The sequence below is a fragment of the Podarcis melisellensis genome (assembly GCF_964234715.1).
Source record: "Podarcis melisellensis genome assembly, chromosome: 14".
Taxonomy (NCBI): domain Eukaryota; kingdom Metazoa; phylum Chordata; class Lepidosauria; order Squamata; family Lacertidae; genus Podarcis; species Podarcis melisellensis.
Genome location: NC_138546.1, coordinates 31,561,541 through 31,587,515, shown reverse-complemented (window position 1 = coordinate 31,587,515; position 25,975 = coordinate 31,561,541). Strand labels below are relative to the sequence as shown.

The 25,975-nt window shown below is 42.5% G+C and overlaps 1 protein-coding gene and 1 long non-coding RNA gene across 2 annotated transcripts in view; both read left to right on the top strand.

The window, feature by feature from the left end:
* Positions 1-16,583, top strand: part of LOC309357051 — a 48,449-nt gene extending 31,866 nt beyond the window's left edge. Inside the window, exons 3-4 of the long non-coding RNA XR_014163015.1 lie at positions 7,361-7,502; positions 15,795-16,583. This is a non-coding gene — a long non-coding RNA (uncharacterized lncRNA). The remainder of the gene's footprint in view (positions 1-7,360; positions 7,503-15,794) is intronic.
* Positions 16,584-22,883: 6,300 nt separating this feature from the next.
* IGF1R (insulin like growth factor 1 receptor) overlaps positions 22,884-25,975 on the top strand; it is a 181,499-nt gene continuing 178,407 nt past the window's right edge. Inside the window, exon 1 of the mRNA XM_081888411.1 lies at positions 22,884-23,869. Coding sequence (XP_081744537.1) covers positions 23,776-23,869 — 94 coding nt within the window. The 5' untranslated portion in view covers positions 22,884-23,775. The remainder of the gene's footprint in view (positions 23,870-25,975) is intronic.

Genomic DNA, 25,975 nt, shown 5'->3' with positions numbered 1-25,975 from the left:
CCTGGTGTTTTTACATGAGTAGAATGTATTCTTTTATTTCAAACGTATCTCTGGATTATTTGTGGGACCTAGGAATTCATTCGTTGTTTTTTTTCAAAATATAGTCCGGCCCCCCACAAGGTCTGAGGGACAGTGGACCGGCCCCCTGCTGAAAAAGTCTACTGACCCCTGATCTAGATCAGAGCCTCCCAGTGCTCTGGGCCCCTTCCAAAGACCCAGTTTGGCATTCACATCCCATTCTTCCTCTCCTTATGAGAGATGTTGCCACATGGCTCGTGACACATTTAGACACTTAAAATACACTAGTATAAACAACTGGTGAGTAATACGAAAGTCAGTTTTCACATCCCCACCACCCCAGCTATCTCCATGTTTTCTGCCCCTCGACGCCAGATTTTGTTCAAAAACTTGGTTTGTTTCCCAACACTTACAAGCACAGACACACAGAGTGGTGGGGTTTTTTTGTGTGGGGTGGGGGGGTAATAGCAAAATGTTGGTTAAGCATTGCCTCCTTTAAAGAAAAATGGATGAAATTTTAAATGCCCATTAAACTGTTCTTAAAAGGTTACAGGTGACATTTATATCCATTTAGTTAATTGACAAGAGCTGGGGGGTTTTAGTACTGGAAAATCCATCTCAGTATTTTACTGGAAATCACGTTAAGATTGATTTTGGCGCCAGAATGTATACCTGAAATGTGTAAGATTGTGTGTGTGTGTGTGTAAATTCTGTAAAGTGATTTTAAATTTCATGGTGGTTTTTGCAAAATGTTAGCGCAAACACAAATCTTCCACATTTAAAAAAGAGAATCCTCCCCAGTCTTTCCCCTCCCATGTTGCTCTATATGAAATTAACATTTTTATGTGCATTGTTTGCTGTTGGATTAAGCCTTTGGCTGCTGCCTCAGTTTTGAACTCAGCAACGTTATCAGTCAATAGGCATATTTATCAAAGCAAAAGAAATGGACTCGTGTATATTTAACTATCATTAATTTAGATTGTGGGCAACAAAACAGATTTATATACACACACGCACACATGGGGGGGGTCTGTTTCGTGACTCGCTGGCACGGCCCAGTGAAATCCATGTAAAATAAACAGTGCCTATTTATAGCCTTGCTCAGGCTGCCTGTAGGCTTTTGTGTAGCTGTGTTTACTCTGGATGAATGGGGGTTTTCAATCAAAAGCCAGATTCCGGACAGGAAATCTGCCCCGGGTTTTCTGCAGAGCAGAGAGGGTAGCTCATATGTCATGAGCAAAATATGTGATGCTATAAAAAGTGGAGTGGAGTTTCACTCAGACAGAATCAGGATCCCTCCCCAGCGCTCAAAGGCTTTTTAAGTGCCTTGAAACCGAGTGCATGTGATTATTAGAGCAGATGTCTGAGAGAAGGGAGGGTTAGGGCTGGCTCCCTGATTCTTGTTCGGTTGTCGTACAATTAATTAAAGTAATTGGGGCAGTCTGGCGCCTCAGCCAGGAACTATTTGGAAGGGGATACTCCCGTCTACGAGAATTCGGCCATTTCAACCATAGTATTTCTTTTTAAAAAACCCACACTAGGGGAAATGAGTTCAATATGAAGGGGATGTGTTGATTCCAGAAGCACACCTGGATGGAAGCAGAACTTACTTCAGTGGGTCAAATCCTCCAGGAACTAAGGTTGCCAACTTTTCCTTACCGGCAGGGCTCTTGTGCCTGTTAAACATCTGGCTGACAGGCAGATGTCCAGCAGTTGCAGCTTTTCCCAACCTGGAAAAGACAAGAGGTGGGAAGAGCTTCATCTCTACCCATTCGCTGTTAAAAGCCCAGGTGCCCTGGTGGTTGGGAGAGGTAGCAATATACCTTCTTCAAAGGTATTAATGCACTGCTGGTGTCTTGAATTATTCTTTATGCTCAGAGCAAAAGTAGCTAGGTTCTTTCCCCAAGTGCAAGTATTACTGAGAGAGAAACATCCACTGGTTTTATTTTTATATAGACCTGTGTGTGTATACACAAATTTGCACACAAAACAGATATATAGTCACATATAATTAAGATAGATTAATGTAGAATTATTTTATCTTAGGTTTAGAATGGAAGATTAAATTAAAAGTGCACCCCTTGAAAGCATGTTCCCCTTGCTCATTTGTTAGCAAATATGTTTGGGGTTATAGCTTTATGGTGCAAAGCCCTTAGACTTTTAATTTTTATTTTTAGTAAAGCTGTTGAGTACTACAGGTTTCTTTCTGGGGAGCACAGGCAAAACACCACCCAAATTCCCCCTCCCAGCTATTTCATTTTCAATAAGGAAGCACTGCCATCCCTTCTGCAATTATTTATGTGTCTCTCATTCATGTATCTGTAGTTCTCTGCATGTGGTCAAACAAGTCCATTCTGGGTTGTTGACTCACCAAACAGAAACGTAATCTTCTGAGACTGAACACACAATGAATGTTGGCATCTAAACAGCTATGTAAATATAGATGAAGCCAGTTCTAGGGTGTGTGTGTATTTTTGTTCTGATACAGGAATTCAAAGGAGGAATAATTCCAGGTGATTTACAGTATATGTGATCCAGTTATGTAACTTCTACAAACATTCCTCTGATTTATTTTAAAATATAAACTGATTATGCCGTTACTAGTACTGGAATTTATTGCTTGGTAAATCTGCATGTAGCATCCTTGCATTAATTACAGATTTAAAAGAGTGTATTTATTGAAAAATCACAGCTGTCCCTATTAAAAATGCTAATTACTGATAGCATTTTAAACAAATTTGTGTACATCCTTCAATCCCCAAATGATTTGCCTTGCGAGTGAACAGTAGCGAAAAATAGTCATTAAATATCCCTCCAATGACATATGCCTATTTGTTTATAGAGGCACTCTGATCTTTTAATTGGTTAAAATGCATTAATTGGCATTTTTTAAAAGACCTGACTTTGTAGACAGTTCTAACTAGAAGGGGGAAGTGAGAAGATCTAGAGAAAGGTTTATCCTCTGATTTCAGTTTATTTATTTTGGAGGCTATATTGTCTAAGGCTGTGGTCTTAATCATACTCAGAAGTAAGTGCCAGGAAACTCATTAGGACTAAAGCCCCATCTACACTATAGGTTTAAAGTAGTATCATACTTTAAACAGTATATACTTTAAAGAGTAATGGCTTGCCACAGAGAATCGTGGGAAATGTAGTTGGCTAAGGGTACAATCTGCAGATTGGTTTAACAAGCAATCCCTGTGGAAACTGTAGCTCTGTGAGGGCAAAAAGGATGCCCTATCAACTCTCCGTATCCAGTTCCCAGGATTCTTTGGGGGAAGCCGTGACTGTTTAAAGTGTCATGATCCTGCTTCCAATGTATAGCGCAGGTGGAGCCTTGCATCTAAGTAAAAGTGCATAGGATGAGGCTATACATTTCTCCTCTTTGTGTCCACCAGCAAGAAGGCTTTTCTTATATCAGGGATGAGCAACTGAAGCACTTTTCCCCAGGCTCCTGGTAAGCCTACAAAATTATAAATCAGGATTTCCCAAACTTGGGTCTCCAGTAGGGCTTCCATACGTCCAGATTTTTCCTCATTTTTGTTTTTACTTTTTGAAATTTGGCAACCCTAGACTCTCCAGCTGTTTATAGACTACAACTCTCATCATCCCTAGCTAGCAGGACCTGTTCTAAATCAAGTTAGTAAGACACTAGGTTTGCTTTTAAGGAAAATGGGTGTGTGCGCTTTATTTAGAATACGTGTACCCCATTCTTCAGCCAAAAGGTGTGCAAAGTGGCTTACATACTCAGGAGTCTTGGCAAGATGGCACGAGTTTCACATAGAGCTTGTCTGTGGGGGTTGGTTTGCAAGGCAAAATAGATCTCCAGCCTTACTCTGCCTTTCAAAGTGTTTAGGAAACTGAGTGGCTCTTGAATAGAAAAGCTACAGAATCCTCAATGAGAAAGGTAAGGTGCATAAAAATGCCCCTCAAACACAACAAACAAACAAACAAACAAACAAACAAACAAATAAAGATTCTACTATAAGAGGATTATATTTTATTATTTATTGTATTTAATAAATCTGCATGCTGCTTTTCAATAAGAGTTCTTCTGAAAGCAGTTTGCAATCCACATGTCAAGACATACATTTGGTTCCATGGCTGAGTTTCCCACCTTTGGTTTCGGAGTTTAGATGAACAACAACCCTAATTTCTGAATTTAAAATTGCCAACCTCCTATTACAAGTTGTCAATCACTGCTTAGTTCTTTTCTGCTCTTGTTCTCATTCCCTCTCTGCCTTTCTCTCCTTCCCTTCTTCCTTCTTTCCTTCCTTTTTTTAACATCCCTTCTTCCATTTGTTGCCTTTCAGTCATTTCTGTCCTTGCTTTAATTGGTTTTTAAACAAACAAACAAACAAACAAACAAACAAACAGTTAACTAAAATTGCTTTATTCCCAAAGTTATCCAAAGACAGTTACATATCAAAGGAGAAACTGAGTGTATCATTCCGTTTGGTGCAGATTATAAACATGCAAATGTGTTAGATTAGAAACAGCTTTTCCAAAATAGAAGTTGGAAAATGGCAACTGAAGAATTTGGCCTTATTTGGGTCCAGAAATTTGATCTTGAAAATATGTTCGGTTGTTTGTTTTAAATATATGCAGTGATGATTGAGTTCGCAACAGAGGATGTGGTAGAGTGTGAAAAAAACTGAGAGAGGGTGGCTGGGGTGGGATCCTCATATTGTTTTAATTATGTAGCTTCCAATCATTTTCACAAAGCTGATTCTCAGCTCTGCACCTAGTCCTTTTCCTGTGCTTTAAAAATTATTACTTATATTTAATACAGGTTTCAAATGACATTTGTTATCACCCAACTCCTGTTAGCAAATTGGAATTCTGGAAACAAACAAAACAAGGCTTTCCTGATCAAGGTGGTGAATCTGTTCACGTTGCTTTTGTTAATACATAATTTTTTTGGGGGAAACAACAACTGTGAGCACTGGTGAAGTTACAGATAAGCATGTTCAAGGCCGGGTGGTTAGGAGGAAACCTTTCCATAAATTTGCAGGTGGAAAAACAAAATGAGCTCAGGGAGAGTCATATCAGCAAAAGGTCCAACATGCATCAAGCATTCTGCCCACTCACTCCCAATTTTGCAATCCTCCAAATTACAATGTGCACATACAGCAAAAGGAGGTGGTAGAAATCCTAAATTGTACCACATCGTTCTATAGGTAGGGAATGTTCTTTTTAATTTTCTCCCATGTAGAAAAACCTATTGCCAGTAAATAATGATGATAATAAATATAATAATAATATTAATATTAATAAAAGCAATAATGATAGATTAGGAGGAAAGGTTACCATAGTCTTCCCTGCATTGTGATAGCTTTCTATTTGTAGACATATATTTTTAATATGGTGGAGAAATAAAAAACCAGTTTTCCCGCACTCCCAAATTCTGAAATGGAACAGCCTATCCCACTCACATTTCATTCCACTGCATGCATGGATTAGGAGGGACACAGTGCACATACAAAATTGTCAGTTGTAAATACATTTAATATTAAATTGCTTCAGATTAAATTGCTCCCCCCTCCCCACATGTTCAAAGAAAAAGGAGAATTCCAGGCATAAGTAAAAAAAAAATATTGCAGTACAACAGAGGTTCAGTCAATGCTCTTAACCCTGTTATGTATGTGTTTATGATGTTATATGTTGTTTTGTTCGTGTCACAAAAGCAAATAAAATTTATTTAAAAGAAAGGACAGTTCCTGTGATTAGCATCTTATAACTCCCAATGAACACTAGTGTGAGAACCCAGAACTGGACCAGGAAACCATCCTAGGAATTCTTTGTCCACCTCACTCTACAGAGAATGGGCTGATTCAGTTCACATTTAAAAGTAAATTTACCTAATCTGCGCTTTCGGAAAAACACATGAGCTGAAACACAGCCACCATTTGAAATTTGCTAGAATTCTGAAATGTAGTTCTCCAGCCAAGTAACGAATGTATATATTAGGGTGAAGCGTGCGTAGAAATGAATATATAGGTGAAAGAAACATAGCAAATTGCATCATATATGGGGAAATTGCTTGACAAAAATGTGTATACTAGGCAAAGTTGCACAATAAATGTTTCTTTCAAGAGGACTTCACACTAAAATGCAGATGAATATTAATGAGGACATGGGGGGGAATTGTGCTCTAGTGTGGAAATGTGAAAAACTGAATGTAAGACTTCAAAAATTACAAACAGGAATATTGCCATTTATAGTGGTATAGTTGCCAGTTTTTTTCCAGATTTTTCGGCATGCTGCCACATGAAGCGATTATTTTTCAGTTAGACTGTACATCATTATTCAGAATGATGTATAGTCGACTCGCAACTTGCATGCATTTATGGCCGGTCGAAATGACACAATTTAAATGCATGCAAGGTGGGGAGGTCAGAGGTCTTTCTGCATCAGGTTTTCTGGCCAGAGCCCTTGCAAGAGCTTCCCAGAACCTGGTAAGAAAGGTGCAGAGCTTAAAAGCTCTCTGCCTTGCTTGGGGAGTGAAGCCTGTTTGGCCCAGAAATTAAGATGGTTCCCATGGGGGTGGTTCACATGGGGGCTACGTGTTTTTGTGTATATGCATCACCCCCTGAAAAAGATATGGGTCAGCTGTACCAAATAAACTTTTTCCTTCTACTGCCAAAGAAAATGTGACTTTCGTGATATATCCCAATTGGATCCTCAATATTTCCATTTTTGTGGCATGTCTGCAAACATCATCCTGGTTTCTGTGTGGAAGGGGCAAGAGGTTCGTGTTTGGGGCTTGAGACCCATCTCCTTTGCACCACTTCCTCTGATTGTGGCCCGTGAGCTGTCAGTTTGCGAGCTCAGTTCAGAGGAGAGATGTGCCAGATGGGGACCGCGGTACTCAAAGTACTGCTTGTGAATCTTTAGCTGCATACAAAATTTCTTAATAATAACCAGGCTTGCCATAGCTCAGGCAGACACATATTTCTTCTAGTCTCTTAGTCCAGGAGATGAAGAAGTACACAACTTTTTCCCTGTATCGGAAAGTTTTTAATGTTTGACATTTTACTATGTTTTTATACGTATTGGAAGCTGCCCAGAGTGGCTGGGGCAACCCAGCCAGATGTGTGGGTGGTTGTTGTTGTTGTTGTTGTTGTTGTTGTTGTTGTTCTTCTTCTTCTTCTTCTTCTTCTTCTTCTTCTTCTTCTTCTTCTTCTTCTTCTTCTTCTTCTTCTTCTTCTTCTTCTTCTTCTTCTTCTTCTTCGTCTTCTTCTTCTGCCCAAGAACATTCCAGAATATTAGGCATTATTATTGGAGACTCATTAGGGTACATATGGGGTGTGACTACAGTCCTGAAACTTTTCTCATTCAGGTACAACCCGCCATTAGTGTGGAAAGGAAAGGAAAACTCCTTCTCTAATAACAGCAACATATAACCAAAGGGTTCAGACAATCAGCTACAGATTCACTGCAAACAATGTCAGATCAAACAGCAACTATGACACCATAAAATAGTAAGTGTTGAAAGGTCCTGAAATTGATAGATTTTTATGATCTCTATCTAGAACGCACCCAACATTCCTTTGCAGGGCAAAGTCAGTCCAGATACTTTTGAGAATACAAATGCAAAAAATGGTAAATATTTTCGGCTCACACCTTACTTGCAGCAAGTGGCCAGATCTATGCCACTTCAGCACTACAGTCTACTTTCATTATACACTATTAATAGTGTGATTTGGGAGCAGCTATTCTAGTATTTTGGGGGCTCAGGTGTTATATAGCACCAGAAGCTTGTAAGCACATAAAAGCATATTGCTCATTAAAATCCTGATAGTCTCCATTTTACTATGCCTTCTTGAGAGCATTATGTTTTACAAGGAGCAATCCTGCTACGCACACAATAAAGCTCTAGCGTGATTGCAACAATGCAAAATAGACTCCCTTAAGGATGAACACAACCAGCCTGTGTTGTAACTAGGGATGGGAGAGAAGCTCAATCCAGCTCACATCTAAAGGGGAACGTAACATTTTTGTATTTTCTTAAACAATATGTGAACTGAAAACGCAGCCACATCTTTCATATTTTGCATTTCTCCACTTTTTGCAATGGAGCAATGTGTACAAAGATTAATATACTGGGTATAGTATGCATATGTTTGTGAAAATAACATACAAAAATTCATTACATTTGGGGAAATTGTGTTGTGTGCATTAGACAGAACTGCATATAAAAATGTGTGCAGTAGGAGAGGTAAAGGTAAAGGATCCCTGGATGGCTAAAAGGTAAAGGTACCCCTGACCATTAGGTCCAGTTGTGGAGGACTCTGGTGTTGTGGCACTCATCTCGCTTTACTGGCTGAGGGAGCCGGCATACAGCTTCCGGGTCATGTGGCCAGCATGACTAAGCCACTTCTGGCACACCAAATCTGCGCACAGAAATGCCATTTCCCTTCCCGCCAGAGTGGTACCTATTTATCTGCTTGCACTTTGACGTGCTTTTGAACTGCTAGGTTGGCAGAAGCAGGGACTGAGCAACAGCAGCTCACCCCGTCGCAGGGATTCGAACTGCTGACCTTCTGATCGGCAAGCCCTAAGCTACGTTATTTTGACCACAGTGCCACCTGCGTCCCACTGGTTAAGTCCAGTCAAACTTGACTGAGGTGCAGCGCTCATCTTGCTTCAGGCTGAGGGAGACGGAGTTTGTCCACAGACAACTTTCCGGGTCACGTGGGCAGCATAACTAAACCACTTCTGGTCCATGTGAATAGGGTTAGGACAGAAATTTGGTCCTGTTGGCATTTTCACACAACACTGCTCCATTCACACTTCCCAAAACAATGTGCAAACTGAAACACAGACCTATCCTTGAGAATTCACACTGTTCTGAATTTTGCAACACAGTTCTCCTTAATTGAAAATGTTGGTTAGGGAAAAGTGTTCATAACAATGCATATAATAGTGGAGCTAACATTCAAAAATGCATTCTATTTTATCTGATTTTAATGTCTTTGCTGTGGATACTTTGACTTGACCTGCTAGTAAGCTGCATGCTTACTTAAATGTTTATATATGTTCAATGAACAGTTAATTGTTGATTATTTTTTTTTAGTGTTATGTTACAAAGAGATATGTCTTAAGCATGTAGTTATTCTATTATTATACTGAGACTTGGATTTCTGTGTGAGCCACTTTGAGCACAGATTTAATTGTGGGAAATGTGGTATGTAAATCAATTGACCAGGGTATTTTTTTACTTTGTAAGTTGCTTTAAGGCACTTGATTTTTTTTATAGTATTTTTTATTGCTTTTTAACATACATACATATCATACATATCACAAACTAACTTACACAGCCAAGAAAAAAGGAAAAAAGAAAAAAAAAGAAAAACGAAACATGTAATACATAAAAACATGGACAACTCAACTTACATTGACAAACACTCATCGACTTCCCTTTATCTCAATTTCGGAATAAAGTTATCATATTTTTTATCCGCAGTGTCTCATTTTTCAAGCAATTTTTACGTAGTAAGCGTTATCTCATACCTACTGTGATTTTTCAAATATATATTTGTTTTTTATCAACATTTTTATTTTCCTTTTATTTCTGTTTCCATATATAACTTAAATTTATCCCATTCATTATTAAATTTTGTACTTTTTGGATCTCTTATTTTCTGTGTCAATTTTGCCAGTTCTAAATAGTCAAATAGTTTAGATTGCCACTCTATTATCGTTGGGATTTTAGACGTTTTCCAATACTGTGCTATGAGGGTTCTGGCAGCTACTGTTGCGTATTGAAAAAATGTTTTATCTTCCTTTTTGATTTCTTCGCCAATTATCCCCAGGAGGAAAGCTTCAGGTTTTTTGCTAAAGGTGTATTTGAGGACTTTTTTTAATTCATTATAGATAGATTCCCAAAATTTTTTAAGTGTCTCACATGACCACCACATATGTATAAAGTCGCCCTCCTTACTCTTGCATTTCCAACACATTTTATCACCTGTTTTATAAATTTTATCCAATTTTACCGGCTTTAAGGTACTTGAATGTGACTAATAAGTAATAATAATAGCAGACTAAAATGGGACAAATAAAAATAGCAGAAATTGCAAGTGAAAATGTGTATACTGGGAAACATTGCAAAAATGTGTTTATTGGGGGGGGGGAATACACACTAAAACAACACCAACAAATTTTCATGAGGGCTTTAAAAAATAGAAGAAACAAAACAAAACAAAACAGAATCTACGTGTTGAACTGAACTTAAGGGAAATGAGAAACCGAGAAACCAGTAGTAACATATTCGCTGGGGGGGGGGAGGCGACTACCAGTGCCAGTCCCCTTACCTGTGTTATTCCCAGTGGCAACCTGTCACAAGGGAGGCCTCTGACCAGATATTTAGAATCCACCAGGTTCCCGTGGCTCCTTCTCTGAGCTGCCTACCTCTGCCCTGATCCCACTCAAAACCCATCACATTCCAGCAGTGCTATTTTTCTAGAAAAAGGTACCGTAACTCACCACTAACACCACCCTCTTTCTCTTAGATTGGTATTGGCACCCAGCTTGAGAGCTGCTGGAACTGAGTTCCAGTGAGTTCCTGCTGGAAAAAAAACCCTGTATTCCAGCCTGATTCTGCCCCTGAACTGTTCTGATAAGCAAGACACAAGACACAAATTATCCTCAAAAAGAAACAGTGAAACATTTTGCAAACAGAGATGACTGGGAGGGATGCTTTAAATACAAAAAACCCCAACAACACCAGCATTGTTTTAATTTAAAATAAATTTTAATTTATATTCAAACACTACAATGAAAATTCATTAAGAGGCTGAACAGTGTGAAGTATATTTTCAACAGAAGAAGCCAAGCATGTTTGGATGAAAAGGTGTTCCTTGGTGGTCTAATATTATATTATATTATTTATTTATGCTTTACTTGAAAGGTGCTATTTTTGAAAAGAAACAGTTAAGAGGAAAAAAAGGGGAAACGGAAAAGAAAATAGTAAATCACTATAACAATTGTTAACAATTAAATTTCTTAACCTAGTTTATTTTTTATAAATGAGTTCCAAATTTCATTATACTCACCCATGCTTTGATATCCATTTACATTGTCCAGGTGTCAAATTCCATATAGTTAGGTATATAGTTCAAAAGAATATTATCCTCTGAAAATTTTAGCTTTTTCCAGTGTCATATTTATATAATCCATTATTTTTCTCCAAAACATACTAAGTATAGAACATTGTAAAAAACTTTTGTTTTAAAGAAACATTATCCTTACTACATTTCCAGTGAAACGCTATCTTAATATAATCCTTTTCCATACAAATGTAGTAGGGTCCAATAAATACAATTTTCTGTTGTGTAAGTTGTAATTCAAGGTTCACCGGCACCCTTGTTATAGAAGTTAAAACACTCTCCCCCTGTCAAGGCAATATAGGAACCTCAAATTCTTTGTTCCATTCATTTCTTAACATCTGCATATCAAATGATAATAAATATCTATAAAAATTATCAGGTTTTTTTTTTTAGTTTTGAAGGATTTAACAAGTTCTAGTATCTCAGCTGTCTCAGTAGCTGAAAATGCAGTTGGTCCAAACAAGGTTTTTAACAAATGTTGAAGCTGTAGGTATTGCCACTGGGTTACATCCGATAGCTGGTATTTATCTCGTAACACGGTGTATGCTAAAAATTCATCTTAATCTATCCAAAGTACCATGTCCACCCAATTTTTCTATACCACCATCTTTTCCCCAATTTTAAAAGTTGGGTTTCCCCACAAAGTCAATTTAGCATGGGAAGCATTTTTTTAAAAGAGCTAAATATACTGAATCTGGATAAGCTAACAATTTTCAAGAGTCACTAAATTAACCTTCTCAAAACTTACTATATTATTAGCCATCAGTACAAACTTTCCCAAGCCGTCAGGAGTGATGAATAATGATTTCTGTGGAACACTCTGCTGTAGGAGATTGTGATGGTGTTAAGCTTAGAAAGGCAACGGAGCAAAGTATTGGAGCTGGGAGGGGCCACAGAGACAGTTGTCCCAGGCACAAAATGGTTATGAGCGCAAACTTTCAATACCCGGTGCTGCCTCAATACTGCTATCGTTGGGTTCCGATGAAACAGCTTCACCATGTGAGCCAGGAAGTGACCTCTCCAGACAACTGAATGACTCTTGTCATATCTGCAGCTGGGATGTCCTGGGTGACTCGGAGGCTGTTATGCAGTTGAATGCGCATGCATACTCTGTGTGTTCCCTCCCCCCCACGCGGCACCTTGAACTTATCCCAGCAGCTAAATGGTCACCAGATTACCAGATACTGTGGGAAATAACAGGACAAGTCTATCTCCATCTTGTTCTCCTTTTGAGTTTCCCCTGAAGATCTGGCTGATATTATAGGAGACCGTGCTAGCGGGTGTAACCCAGTGCTCTTCAATTTTGAGTCCTCAGAGGTTGTTGGGCTACCGTGAACACTGCCCACCCATGTTGATTTGGGCTCATGGGAGTTGGGACTCCAACATCTGGAGAACACCAGATTGGGAAAGGTTGGTCTGCACTCACCCATTCCCCAAGTGTAGTCTTCTATGCCATTTATTGTTATCTGGGGTGTATACAGTGGTTTTGGTGCAAGTGTTCAGTCATTGACTGTTATCCCAGAGATGTCTGCTGCAGAAGATCATGCAAAATATCATGGGTGGTGGAAGGTCATTCTAGCCACCAGATGTTAATTACTCTGGAGGACAGAGCAAACGTGATCTCATAATACATATCCATGATTGTGTGAAGTTGTAGATGTGTTAATTTGGGGAGCTCCCTATGAAATTGCCAATTAGAATGTTTGGGGGATTATTTACATCTATTTATATAAACTATTTTAACAAAAAATAAGAGTTTAGTGGAATGAAAGCTAGATTTGAATTATCAACTTTTGAGGGAATTGACACTTGTTGCCTCTGCTATTGATCCCTTAGAAGTTCAATCTCCCATCTACAAAACACAGTAGACTTCTTAAGCCTCACAAGTATATAGGAAGAGTTCGGAAAATGTTCTGAACTAGTTATTTAGTTTTGCACTTGAGGAACTGACAAATTCTGTCTGCCTGCATATAATGTAGAGCTGCTAATTTTAATAATAATAATAATAATAATAATAATAATAATAATAATAATAAAAATAAATTTTATTTATATCCCGCCCTCCCCACCCGAAGCCGGGCTCAGGGCGGCTAACAACAATCAAATAATCAAACAGTCAAATAATCACACATTCTAAAAATATTTCATTATAAAAATTAATTAAAATCAAATTGATGGCAATCGAAAGACTGCATATAAAAACATTTTACTATGTTTTTCATCCTTATTGTGAGCCACTGTTGGTGTCTCTAGAGTATAGGACAGAGTATTAAATGTAAGACAACAACAGCACACTAATTACAGTACTGGGGTTGACTTATTTATTATATGAATATTTGTGATCCACGCTTTAAAAAATATGTCAAGTAGCCTTACAACATGAAATGCAATAAAGTCAATTAAGAAATACCTGTAAAACACAATTAAAGAGTGCTTTAGTTGATTCTTTTAGGTTCTGGTGTCTTTTACAATGAAGAAATATATATATATATATATATATATATATATATATATATATATATATGCTTTCGTAGATTTTCACGGGTACAGGAATGCAGGTTTTGGTGTCTTCGGGTGTCTTCCCGTGTAAAAGTTGGGGTGTCTAGGCGACGTTTCGACGAGGTCTCACTCGTCATCTTCAGGCTGGTGCTTTCGGCTTCTTGTTACTGGAACAGAGCAGGATCTCAGTGTTTGAGTTCCTATAAATACTGTTGAGGGGGTGTGGTGTATAGCCTCCAATGTTCTGGGCAGAGAGGAAGTTCCCAGGTTAGTGTGCCTTTTCTTCTTTTGTTCCTTAATTACTTGAGGGATATCTTGAGTGATTTCTTGAGTGATATCCTGAGTACCACTTAGGTGGGTCATTAGGTGTGGATTAGTTGCTAAAGTCTTTGTGTCTTGACCTCTTGAACTTTGTGAAGAGTTTTTCTGAGAAGATGGCTGTACTGCACTTAGTTGTGCTCTGGCTTGGCTTCGTGTATAGGGGCGAGCTGTGGTTTTGTGGCCTGTGTCAGCCAGATCTGTGTAGGGATTGCAGGGGGGTGCAGCATCCGGAGGTGCCACCATGGTTTGGCTACTGGATGGTGTCTGTAATTTATCTGTGGAGAGGGTCTGGGTTTGGGTCTGGTGTGGTTGATTGGTGATGGCGTTCTGTGTGCCTCTGGATCTGGTGTCAGTTTTTGTGGGGAGGGCTAATTTCCAGATGTCTGGCAAGCGGGATGTGTCGTCACGCTTGTTCATGTTGTGAGGGTGTTTCTCTATCTCGATGGCTTCCATGATTATTCTCTTCACAAAGTTCAAGAGGTCAAGACACAAAGACTTTAGCAACTAATCCACACCTAATGACCCACCTAAGTGGTACTCAGGATATCACTCAAGAAATCACTCAAGATATCCCTCAAGTAATTAAGGAACAAAAGAAGAAAAGGCACACTAACCTGGGAACTTCCTCTCTGCCCAGAACATTGGAGGCTATACACCACACCCCCTCAACAGTATTTATAGGAACTCAAACACTGAGATCCTGCTCTGTTCCAGTAACAAGAAGCCGAAAGCACCAGCCTGAAGATGACGAGTGAGACCTCGTCGAAACGTCGCCTAGACACCCCAACTTTTACACGGGAAGACACCCGAAGACACCAAAACCTGCATATATATATATATATATATATATATATATATATATATATATATGGGAGATATGCAATGTTAAGTTATACTTGGAGTACTATACATCTGCTGAAATAAATGGACTTGAATAACCCTAAAGAAGGATTTCCATTCTTTTACTTTTGAAATTGTACACTTAATTCCATTTTCTCCCAATAGCTAGGCTTTGGTCACCAGAAAATATAATTAAACCCCATCACTTAATTGGTTGAAAGGCAAATGATTAATCAATCAAATAGATGACCCTTGTAGTCCCTTCCAACTCTTATGATTCTATGATTTCCATGATCATTTCATCTGTTAACAAGGCCACCAGGATTTAACACTGTTGTACATTCACCATGAACATGGGAGGGAGGGAATTCCCTTTTGAATAAATACTTTGTGGGTTATTACTTTAAGTGCACTTTCCCCTCTAAATGAATGCTTTATGAGGTTTAACAAGATCCACACAGAACTTTGCTCACTTTCGTGTCCAGCTTGGTTTTAATTTGGTGTTCTCGAGCCCCTTACAATGACCAGCCTTCTTCCCTTCCCTCTCATATTGGGACCAGTATTCCATCTGGCTAGCGTTGCACCTATATGAGTAATCCATTTCTCAAAGATGCAGTCATACAAAATGTAGAAAAACACACAGAACGCAGGACTATGCAGGGAAAACCTGATGTCACCTTGATGACTATCAAGTCTGAAATGCTTTTAAAAGCTGTCCTTCACAACATGCTAATATTTGCCTAGTTCCCTACAGCAAATGGAAATCAGCTAAGATGGTTATAGTAATCAGCATTTTAAACTATACGGTATAACTGGTCTTTTTTTGAATATAAAAACAATCGTGGTCTCTTTCGAGAAACTGGAGGACCCTCTAACTGTTCTGTTCTTATGGCAAAATTCTCGTGGAACATTCCCTACCCCAATCTTAATACAAAATGAAGTTATGATTAACTGATTTGCAACTTGGGATGTATATTTTTGTTGCATTTTCCATTTTTCTAGGTAGGGTTAAAATGCATTGCTGAAAACCACCACAAACCAGTGGCAGATTCCACCTTCCTGATCCAACAGAAAAATCAAGGGGGCTTTCAGTCCAAACTTTCAGTAAATGATGCGTCTTCTGCAGGTAACCCTCTTCTGTCCTTCTAGTCGACAAATGAGATTGCTCAGTCCGTTAAGGGAGGCTTGCTGCATTTCATATAGTTGTGAGACTGACATTGCAAGTACAAACTGTTTTCTGTGTTGAATTTTATAGCTTTGGGTCATACCCAACGTTAGTCATACTTAGACCCATTGGAATTAATGGACTTGGCTATCTTAGGACCCTTCATTTCAGTGAGCCTACTCTGAGTAAAACTAGAGACAACCCTTTGCTCTGAATGTGCAATTGCAACTTACGATTGTTGAAACACCTTTTTTTTTAGGGCTGTCACTTGATTGTAGCTAACTAATCAAATGAATTGTAGCTGATTGTGCATACTGAATCAATTATTTTTTTATGAGAAAAGCAGTAATCCTCAAGAAACAAAATGGTGCATGCATTTATTTAATTTTTTTGCTGATGAAGACACTATCTCACAGGTATTCCTTCTTAAAAATTTGAAAAACATATGCTGATTTAGGGCTGTACTCAACTTAGAGCCACTCAAATCAATAGAGCCACTCAAATCCACTAATTCCAGCAGATCTACTCTAAGTAAGACTAGCATGGAATGCTATCCTTAGGCTATAATCATAATACCACTTATCTAGATGTTAAAGTCGCATTAAATTCAATAGGACATACTTTTGAGCAGACATGGTTAGGATTGTGCTAAAACAAAAAAATTCCTTCCAGTAGCACCTTAAAGACCAACTAAGTTAGTTCTTGGTAGGAGCTTTCGTGTGCATGCACACTTCTTCAGATATTGTGCTGTTATTAATCTGGGACACCTTTCTAGTTGATCAAAATCTGCTAGCTCAGGGGTTCCCAACTGTGGTCTGTGATCCTCACTCAAGTGGTTTGCAGTCTATCTGTGCAGAATGGCAGGTGCTGCAGCTCTTACATTGTTCTTAAGAGTCAAGTTTTCCACCTGGAAGGTGAGTAGGATGTTAGTGACGGGGGTGGAACCAACAGGGGAAATAGGATTAACAGCAAAGTTAATGGTTCCAAATGTGTTCCGATGCATTTTAATTATTGCTTTTAACTAGTTTGCTTTGATTACTTTGTATTTCATAATGTTTCTTAAATGTTGTAAGCCACCTTGAATCCCAGCTTGGGAGAAAAATAGGATGTAAAGATGACTACTACTACTAGTACAGTGGTACCTCAGGTTAAGTACTTAATTCGTTCCGGAGGTCCGTTCTTAACCTGAAACTGTTCTTAACCTGAAGCACCACTTTAGCTAATGGGGCCTCCCACTGCTGCTGTGCCGCTGGAGCACGATTTCTGTTCTCATCCTGAAGCAAAGTTCTTAACCCAAGGTAATATTTCTGGGTTAGCGGAGTCTGTAACCTGAAGTGTATGTAACCCAAGGTACCACTATACTAAGAACAGCAGCACGCACAGAATTCAGGCATGTGTGGTGCTGGCTAGCATCTTAGCAGCAATGTCACAAGATGTGGTAAGGATCACTACTTCAAATACCTTTCAAAAAAAGGGTTAGACAAACTCAAACATGCTGGAGGAAGAGTCGGGAAACCCATGATTAAATTCCCACTAAACCATGAAGATGGTTTGGTGACCTTGGACCAGTCATTCTCTCTCTCTGCCTAGCCTCCCTCACATGGCTGTTGTGAGGATAAAATGGTGTGTGTGTGTGTGACCTTAAGATCTTTGGATAATAATAATAAATATTTTTTTATTTATACCCCGCCCTTCCCGGTTCAGAAAACCAGGCTCAGAGCGGCTAACAACAAATTTAAAACACTTAATTGTAATACAACATAGAAGCAGCATAAAATACAGTATAAAAACATGAATAACAATAAAATTCAAAGTTCAAAAATCAATTTGGGGGAAATCCATCCAATAAGCATTAGATAGTCACCAGGGCTAGCTGGCTGAATTAGTCCTACTTGGGCCAATGAGGAGGCCAGGGGAGAATTAGCTGTGGAGTCTCAGAGCGGGTAATCTTCATAAAAGGGGAGGGGGAGGGAAGAGAAGGGAAGGGAAATAAAAGATCAGGCTGAATTCAAATTACAGTGGTTCCTTGGGCTACAGACACTTCAGGTTACAGACTCCACTAACCTGGAAGTAGTACCTCGGGTTATAGTACCTCGGGTTAAGAACTTTGCTTCAGGATGAGAACAGAAATTGTGCGGCGGCAGGGGGAGACCCCATTAGCTAAAGTGTTACTTCAGGTTAAGAACGGTTTCAGGTTAAGAACGGACCTCCAGAACGAATTAAGTTCTAAACCTGAGGTACCACTGTAAAGGCCAGGTGGAATAGCTCTGTCTTACAGGCCTGTTGGAAGGAGGCTAAATCCTGAAGGGCCCTAGTCTCCTAGGACAGAGCATTCCACCAGGTCGGAGCCATCACTGAAAAGGCCCTGGCCCTGGTGGAGGATAGTCCAACTTCCTTAGGGCCCAGGTCCTCTAAACTATGGTTATTCATGGACCTCAAGGTCCTCTGCGGGGCATACCAGAAGAGGCGGTCCCGTAAATACGTGGGCCCTAAGTGACAAAAGACTTTAAAGGTCAAAACCAGCACCTTGAACCTCACGCTATACTCCACCGGGAGCCAATGCAACTGGTAATGGATGACAGGCAGGATCTAAATAAAAACTGACTAGCTCCGATTTTAATAAGGCCTCCATATTCAGAAGCTCTATCTGTTTTAGATCCCATGGACAAACAACAGGATGCATTCCTGAACACACAGGTTGGGTTAGAGAAATAGGAAGCTAGCTTTTGGGCTACCAATCCTTCTGGCTCAGAACTGTCTACACAGTGTATGTGACTGGAAGGGGCTCCCTAGGACAGTGTTTCCCAACCTTTTTTGGGCAAAGGCACACTTGATTGATGAAAAAAATCTCGAGGCACACCACCATTACAGCCCCGTGACGTCAGCGCGCAGCGTCACGCCGGGAGGGACGCACGAAAGTGTAAGTTTCAATTTTTTCCCCTCCCCCTTGCCGGGGAACCTCCAAGCTTTGGGGGTGGGGGGGAGGAGGCAGCAAAGCGAGGGACTGAGGGACTCCTCCAACTCCTCCTCCTGCTCGTCCACGGCCGGGTAGAGCCGCTTGAGGCGCCGCTTGAGCTCCTTCTCCTGCTCATTCAGGGCCGGGTCGCCGCCGTGAGGGAAGGGCGCCGGGGCGCTGCTGCTGCTGCTGCCGCCGCCGCTCCCGGCAGGCATGGGCCCAGCTGAGGTGGCGGCGGCTGTTGTGGTGGTGGCGGCGATAGCGGGCGGAGGAGGGGGCGGCGGCGGGGCCGAGGTGGCCGGCGGCGGCGGGGGAGGCGGCGGCGGGTGGAGCAGGAGGGCGGCCGAGGCCGGTGAGGGAGTAGGGTTGCCCGGGGCTTGAGGAGCCGTCGCCGGGAGTTGCTGCTGCTGTTGTTGCTGCTGCTGCCCGGACATGCCGGCCTCCTCCTCGTCCGCTGTCTCGCGCTCCTCCCTTTTGCGCGCGCTGCCCCGCCGCCGCCCCATTGGCCGGGTCCTGTCAGCTGATCCTGTGTTATTTCCTGTGCGTGTGTGTGAGGGGAGAATGGAGAGAGAAACCTCGGCACCGCCACCGCGGAGCCGCCCCCGGCTCGACGCGGATCCTCGCCGCCCGACTCGCCCGCCTCCCTCCCACGGCACACCAGGCAAGGTCTCGCGGCACACTAGTGTGCCGCGGAACACCGGTTGGGAAACACTGCCCTAGGATTTCAGAATGGGAACATTCCTAGCTCTACCTGGAGATGATCGGGATTGAACCTGGGATCTTCTGCATGCAAAGCAGATGCTCTACAATGGAGCCACAGTTCTTTTCTAGCCTCAAGATTGTTCAGCACAAATTTGGTTGAGTTGCCAACTTTTTCACACTCTCTGCTCTTCCTTAAACACACGCGCGCGCGCACACACACACACACACACACAAACATCTGGCATGCCTAAATTAAAGAGGTGACACTTTTCCAATGACAGATACAGAACTGTCTGGAAAGCTTCCCTCACTAAATTTCTGTTTCAGTAAAGGCTGTTAGTAAAGGCACAGGGACAGAGAGAAAAAGTTGGCAAGCCTATGAGGATTGCCCTTACTGCTTTCCAGTCGCCCTGCGCTACTGAGATACTGACAGGTTTAAAAAGAAAGAAAGAAAGGAAGGAAGGAAGGAAGGAAGGAAGGAAGGAAGGAAGGAAGGGGAAAAGGGGTTTCTCCTATTAAGTGGTGTACAAGTGTTTACGTCTTTTGATATGGTATAAAACTGGGTTGCATTTGCTACTGATGTGATGCTTCCAAGCCCAAAATTAGAACAAAATTAGAACGTAAATGGCATTTTGTTGAAATCCATGTTAGGCCAAACATTTTGTGTTGAGAGTTTTGAAGAATTTGGAGTGTGTGAAGAGGGAGGGAAAGTTAAGACTTTTGCAATACATAAATACTTGAGAAACAGTCTCTTGGCTCCCATGCGGTCTCTTCCTGGCCCTTTACATCTGCCCATAAAAAGGTAAAGGACCCCTGACAGTTAGGTCCAGTCGCGAATGACTCTGGGGATGCAGCACTCATCTCACTTTACTGGCCGAGGGAGCCGGCGTTTGTCCACAGGCAGTTTTTCCGGGTCATGTGGCCAGCATGACAAAGCCGCTTCTGGCGAAACCAGAGCAGTGCACGGAAACGTTGTTTACCTTCCCGCCAGAGTGGTACCTATTTATCTACTTGCACTGGCATACTTTCGAACTGCTAGGTTGGCAGGAGCAGGGAGTGAGCAACAGGGTGTTGCGGGGATTCAAACTGCTGACCTTCTGATAGGCAAGCCCTAGGCTCAGTGGTTTAGACCACAGCACCACCCGCATCCTATATCTGCCCATAGCCAATGCCAATTACCGGTAACTGACCTCCTGGCAAGCTAACCTTGGCTGCTTGCCCTTGGCCATTTTGAGAACAGGTTGCTAGACTAGATGTGCCCTTGGCTCCTCTTATGTTCTCATGCTAAGACAGACCATCGGATCGGTCCTTCTAGTTTAGGATTGCCTCTGAAGACCAGTTGCAAAGAATCACAAGTGGGGAGCGCTGCTCTTGCAGTCAGGTCCTCCCTGCTTGCCTTCAAGTTTCCTCCCCCCCCCTAAAATTTATATACCGCTTGCGTTGCAAAAGAAAAACTTCCAAGCGGTTATAAATGACTGGAAAGCACGCCCCGCCGAAGCCCAGTTGGCACTTCACTTCTGAGGAAGACCACGCTTAGGATCACATCTGCGCGCGCCTTGCCACCTCAACCACGCCCCCTGCGCAGTCAAAGCAGCTCTGCTGCAAACCTTTTTGCGTTGCATCTATAAAGGCTTACTTCCGACTCGAGAGGAGGAACGGGCACGCTTTTTGAGAGAAGCGTGTGAGTGCGCTTCAATGCAACTGCTGCTAGGAGCGCCTGCGCGAAGCTTCTCCTGGGCGGGCTTATTAACCGTGATTCTCTCCCCCCCCCATCCGTTTCTCTCCCTTTCCCATTCTCCTTGCTTTTTTGCCATTAGCTTTGCCTTCCTCCCGGCTTGCCTTGTTGCAAGGAGCTGCAGCCGCCGCCGCTTTTGACCACCACCGGCGCGCGCGCCTTCTCCCTGCGCCGCCAAACGCGGCTCCGTTCCTGGATTCGAGCGGCTCCTGCTTTTACCACGCGCCTGCCCGGGCCTTGCGGACGCGCTGGTTGCTTTTGCAAACTGCTGTTGCGCGCGCGCGCCGCTTGGGCCTCTTCCCCCTCCCTCTCCTTTTTTCCCTCGGGTGTGTGTGTGTGTGTGTTGCGGGGGGGGGGGGTGTTGTTGTTGTCGCCGCTGTTGTGGTAGCGCAGTCCGCCTCCACCTCCTCCGTTGCTTTGCGACCCCGAGGGCGCCTCTCCGATCCTACCTCCCTCCCTCTCTCTGGGCTGTGTGTGCACGCTCCCGCGTGCGCGAGTAGATTTCCCTAGCTATGGTCCCTGTGCCATAATAACCGAGCAAGAAAAAAAAAAAGAAGCCCGCACAGCAACCGGGATCCTTGCTTGAGAGCCGGCTGCATCGTTTTGCAGCCTCGCACGGCGCCTTCTTGGAGGAGGGTGTGTTTTTGCGCAAAGCCAACAAGACCCTTCAATCAAAAGATTAAAAAAAAAAATCTTCATGTGAATCCAGCGGCAGGAGAAGCAAAGCAAGGGAAGACCCATCTGGCGCTCCTCCTTTTTTCGCTCCGCAGCGGCGGCGGCGGCGGCAGCAGCGGGAGGAGACGCTGTGCAAAGGCCAACCTCTGCAACGGGGAGGCGGATTCCTGCGGAGAAAGCGAGCGCAGGGCTGGACAACACGCTCGCCCACCGCCCCCTCCTTCCTCTGCCAAGCCCAGGAAAAGGAGCTCCAGGAGAGGAGAGCGAGCGTCGGGTGGTTTTCTCGTTTTGTTTGTTTGCTTGCTTTGCTGCAAAGCTTTGACCTTCAGCGACTGGATCCTTCTCCCTCCGCCTCCTCTTCAGCCCCAACGGATCCCCAGCAAGACAGCACCAAAATCATCGCCTGGCGTTTTTACAACTCCCTCCTTTTTTTGCAAATTGCAGCTTTTGCTTTGGGTCGACTGGCGAGGAAGAGATTGGGAATGGAATGAAATAGTATATACATATTTCCAAAGGCGCCCGGAAGGCTTTTTGTGTTCTGTTCCCCCCCCCAAAAAAAACCCCCACAGACAAAAAGAAAAGGCCTCTTGGATTTTTGTTTGCTTGTTTTGCTTGGATTTCCTTCTTTTCCTCCCTCGTTGCAATGGCCAAACAGCAGCTCCCGGGGATGGAGTGCTGAGGAAGAAACGACCTCGGCCGCCTTTCGCTGCCTGCATTTTCTGCCTGCTGGGACCTCTCTATTCTTTCCCCCTTTTTTTTGGGAAGGCGCCTGGAGGGGTGGGGGGAGGGAGAGGGAAGAGGTGGAGTGGGGGAAGCCACTCTGCCTCCTTCCATTCATTTTGATTCCGCATTTTGTCTCTCTCCAAGTCAAAAGCTAAAAAAAAGAAAAGGAAAAAGGGGGTGGGGGTGATTTTGGGAGATCCCTTTAAGGGAGCCTCAGATTTCTTGCAAAAGGGGAAGGGGGGGAAGGCTGTTTGTTTGGGAAGCTTGATTTCCGCTCTCTTAAATTCGGGTGTTTTTTTAAAAAGGAAAAAATTGTGCGTGAAGAGGGGGGACGCTGGAACTATTTTCTCCCCTCGTTTCTATCCTTCGATCTGCGGATCTCTTCATTTGTTTATCGGAAAGCTCAGGCACGCACGCAGCTCCCAGCCTCTTCTGTGTTTTTATTTAGAGAAAGGGAGGGAGGGGAAAAGAGAGAGAGAGAGAGAAGGGGAGCAAAAGAAAAGATGGAGGTCGAAGATGCGGACTGTTTGCTCCAAAGTGGTATATGTTTGCTACTTCTGGGTGACTGCAGGCAACGCTGAGCGCCGCGACCTTTCTCCAGCCTCTCGGAGTACTTTGGAGGAGGAAGAAGTTGTCTCAGGAGGGGGGAAAAGCGGGGGAAGTCTGTTACCTTATTTTGCAGGCACCAAAACAGGCTTTTTCCCCCTGCCTCCCCTTCCCCCGTCTTGGTTTCTCATTCAGAGGGGGACAGAACAATTTCCTTCCTAAGGAGGGAGGAGAAGAGAGAAAAAAACAACACCCCTTTGCTCCAAAACATCTCGTATTTTTTTCACCTTTCCAATTTCTTATTTTCCCCTCCTCCCCTGAGTTTTTGAAGGAAGGGGAGGCTTGGATTCCCCCTCCCCATTATTATTTTTTTCTGGGGAGGGAAGGAGAACTGAGGACTTAAAACTGTTGGGATTTTGTGTGTATATATATATCAAGAAAAGGCCGTTTTGCTCCAAAATAATAATAACAAAAAAGAGGAATGAAGTCAGGCGCCGGAGGAGGGTCTCTGACCTTATTTGGGGGACTTCTGATTATCTTGACTGCATTTTGTCTGTGGCCAGCAAATGGAAAAAGTGAGTATTGTTATTTTGAGGAGCGTGGGGGATTCCCTTCAATTTAATGGGTGTTGCGGGTTTAATTAGGGTGGGTGTAGACCTGTGCCTCGCATTGCGGTGGCAACGAGAGAGAAAGTGGGTGATTTAAAATGCTCGGGTGTGTTGTTGAAATTGGCCCTGAAAACGGCTGTTTAAAACAACAACCCCTCCTCTTCCCTCCATTTGTTGGTGTGATTTCTAGTTTATTAAATGCAGAATAGATATTATTCCCATTTTTAGAAAATAAGCAAGCATTTCCCCCCCCCTTTTTGTTAGGATGTATATTCCAGGACTATATAATCCTCATATTGTGTGTGAGTGTTTATGTGTATGTGTATATACACACACGTGTATATCTGCTGCGCATCAAAGCAAACCTATTAAAATCTCAGAAGAGAGACTGGTGATGTCCTCTTAATACGCTGCCAGCGCTAACCATTTTAGGCTGAGAATAATGCGTTCGAAATAATGCACTCACCATTCGAATGATATTTGTGGGGAAAATATCATTTCGATTGATTGTTGTATTCCTGGTGAGTGATGCTGTGAGTCTCCGGCCCCCGGACCAAAAAAGGGGGAAAGATGAATGGTTGCGAGAGCAGTGCTGCGTAAAAAAAACAACGCAGTTGTAAAGATGCTTTTCTCTTTCGACCCGGGGGCGAAGGGTTTGCTGTGGGGAATGTTGTGGGTCCGGCAGCGGTCTGAGCAATCGAGAAGATCGGGAGAGAAAGAGAGATGCTGGCGGTGTTTTCCTCTCCCCGTTCCCCGCCTGCTTCTTGTTTTCTTTTGTGTCTAAACGTGCCCCGAGTTCCTGGCGTTGCGAAAACGTGGTTCCTTGTGCGCGCGCCTTTCTGCTGGTGCGCATCGCTCTGCAAATGGTTAAAGTCTCCAGTGTGTGGACAAAGATGTCTGGATTGTGTGCGTGCGTGTTTCTCGCCAGCCAGCCAGCCGCCCCCCCTTCCGCATCTTTTCGAGATCAGCGTCTGTCTTGGTTGCTTGGGAGAATTTTTTTTTTTAAGTCCCGATTAAGGCTTAATTTCTGATTCCCCCCAACCCTCTGCCCGCCCGCCCGCTTGGGTTCTAAGAGGAATTGGGAGTGGGGTGGGGGGAGAGAGTTGGGTTGTAAATATGCATATATAAATAAGTCCAACTTGCAATTAATTATAACTCTGGAACTATCACGGATAATGGTCTGTTTGAATAGCTAAGGGGCGGAGATGCTTCCTTTCCTTCTTTTACCCCCAATGTGGTTTATTCAGTTTGCTCCTTTCAGAAGAGCTGGAGAGTGTGTATATGTGCAGTTGGGGGGGGACTATTTATTCAATGCAACCATTTTAACTCTGCATCCCTCTGTCTCCTACTGCCTGGGTGCAGAGAAATGCGTTGGTTGAGAGTGGGAAAAGATGCATTTCATGCGGTGTAAGCGTTGCCACTACAATGTGTGAATCTGTAAAAACAAACGAGGGAAAATGTGCTCCCAAATCAAAGCTGGCGGCTGGATTTGTTGTTTACCCTGCAGTTATTTTGGTGATAAAATGTTCTTGAATAAAAGGAATGCACCTCCTTTGTCTTAAGAGTGATCCATTATTAATACACTTCTTTAAAAAGTGTTGAAAGGGTGCTGGTTGGACATAAAAGAGCTTTGGACCTGCTGTGGTAAGGTTACTAGATACAGAGGTCATGTTGCTCTTTGTTTTGTTTTGTTTCTTTACTATGTGGTGAAAATTCTGGCTATAAATTGATTTTTGCAATTGTTGCTTGACCTTTCCCGCCACACACAAAAGGAGCAGAGGGGAACCCCAGAAAGCCTTGTTTTTTTCTGAATTTAAACATTGGCCACAAATTTGCTTTGGGGATAGAATGCGGGAAGAGCAATTATCAAATTTTAAATGACTGCGTAGGTTTGCATGCATGTTTGGCAATAGAATTGGAAGTAGACAGTTGAACAAGTGCGATTTAATGTCTTGAATGAATTTCAAGCCAGGGGTAATTTTTAAGATGTTGGTGTAAAAGTTTTGTTATATACTTTACCTGTGTTAACTTTCCCATCCTTAAGGAAACATCTGAACAGCATTCTTAGTAGCC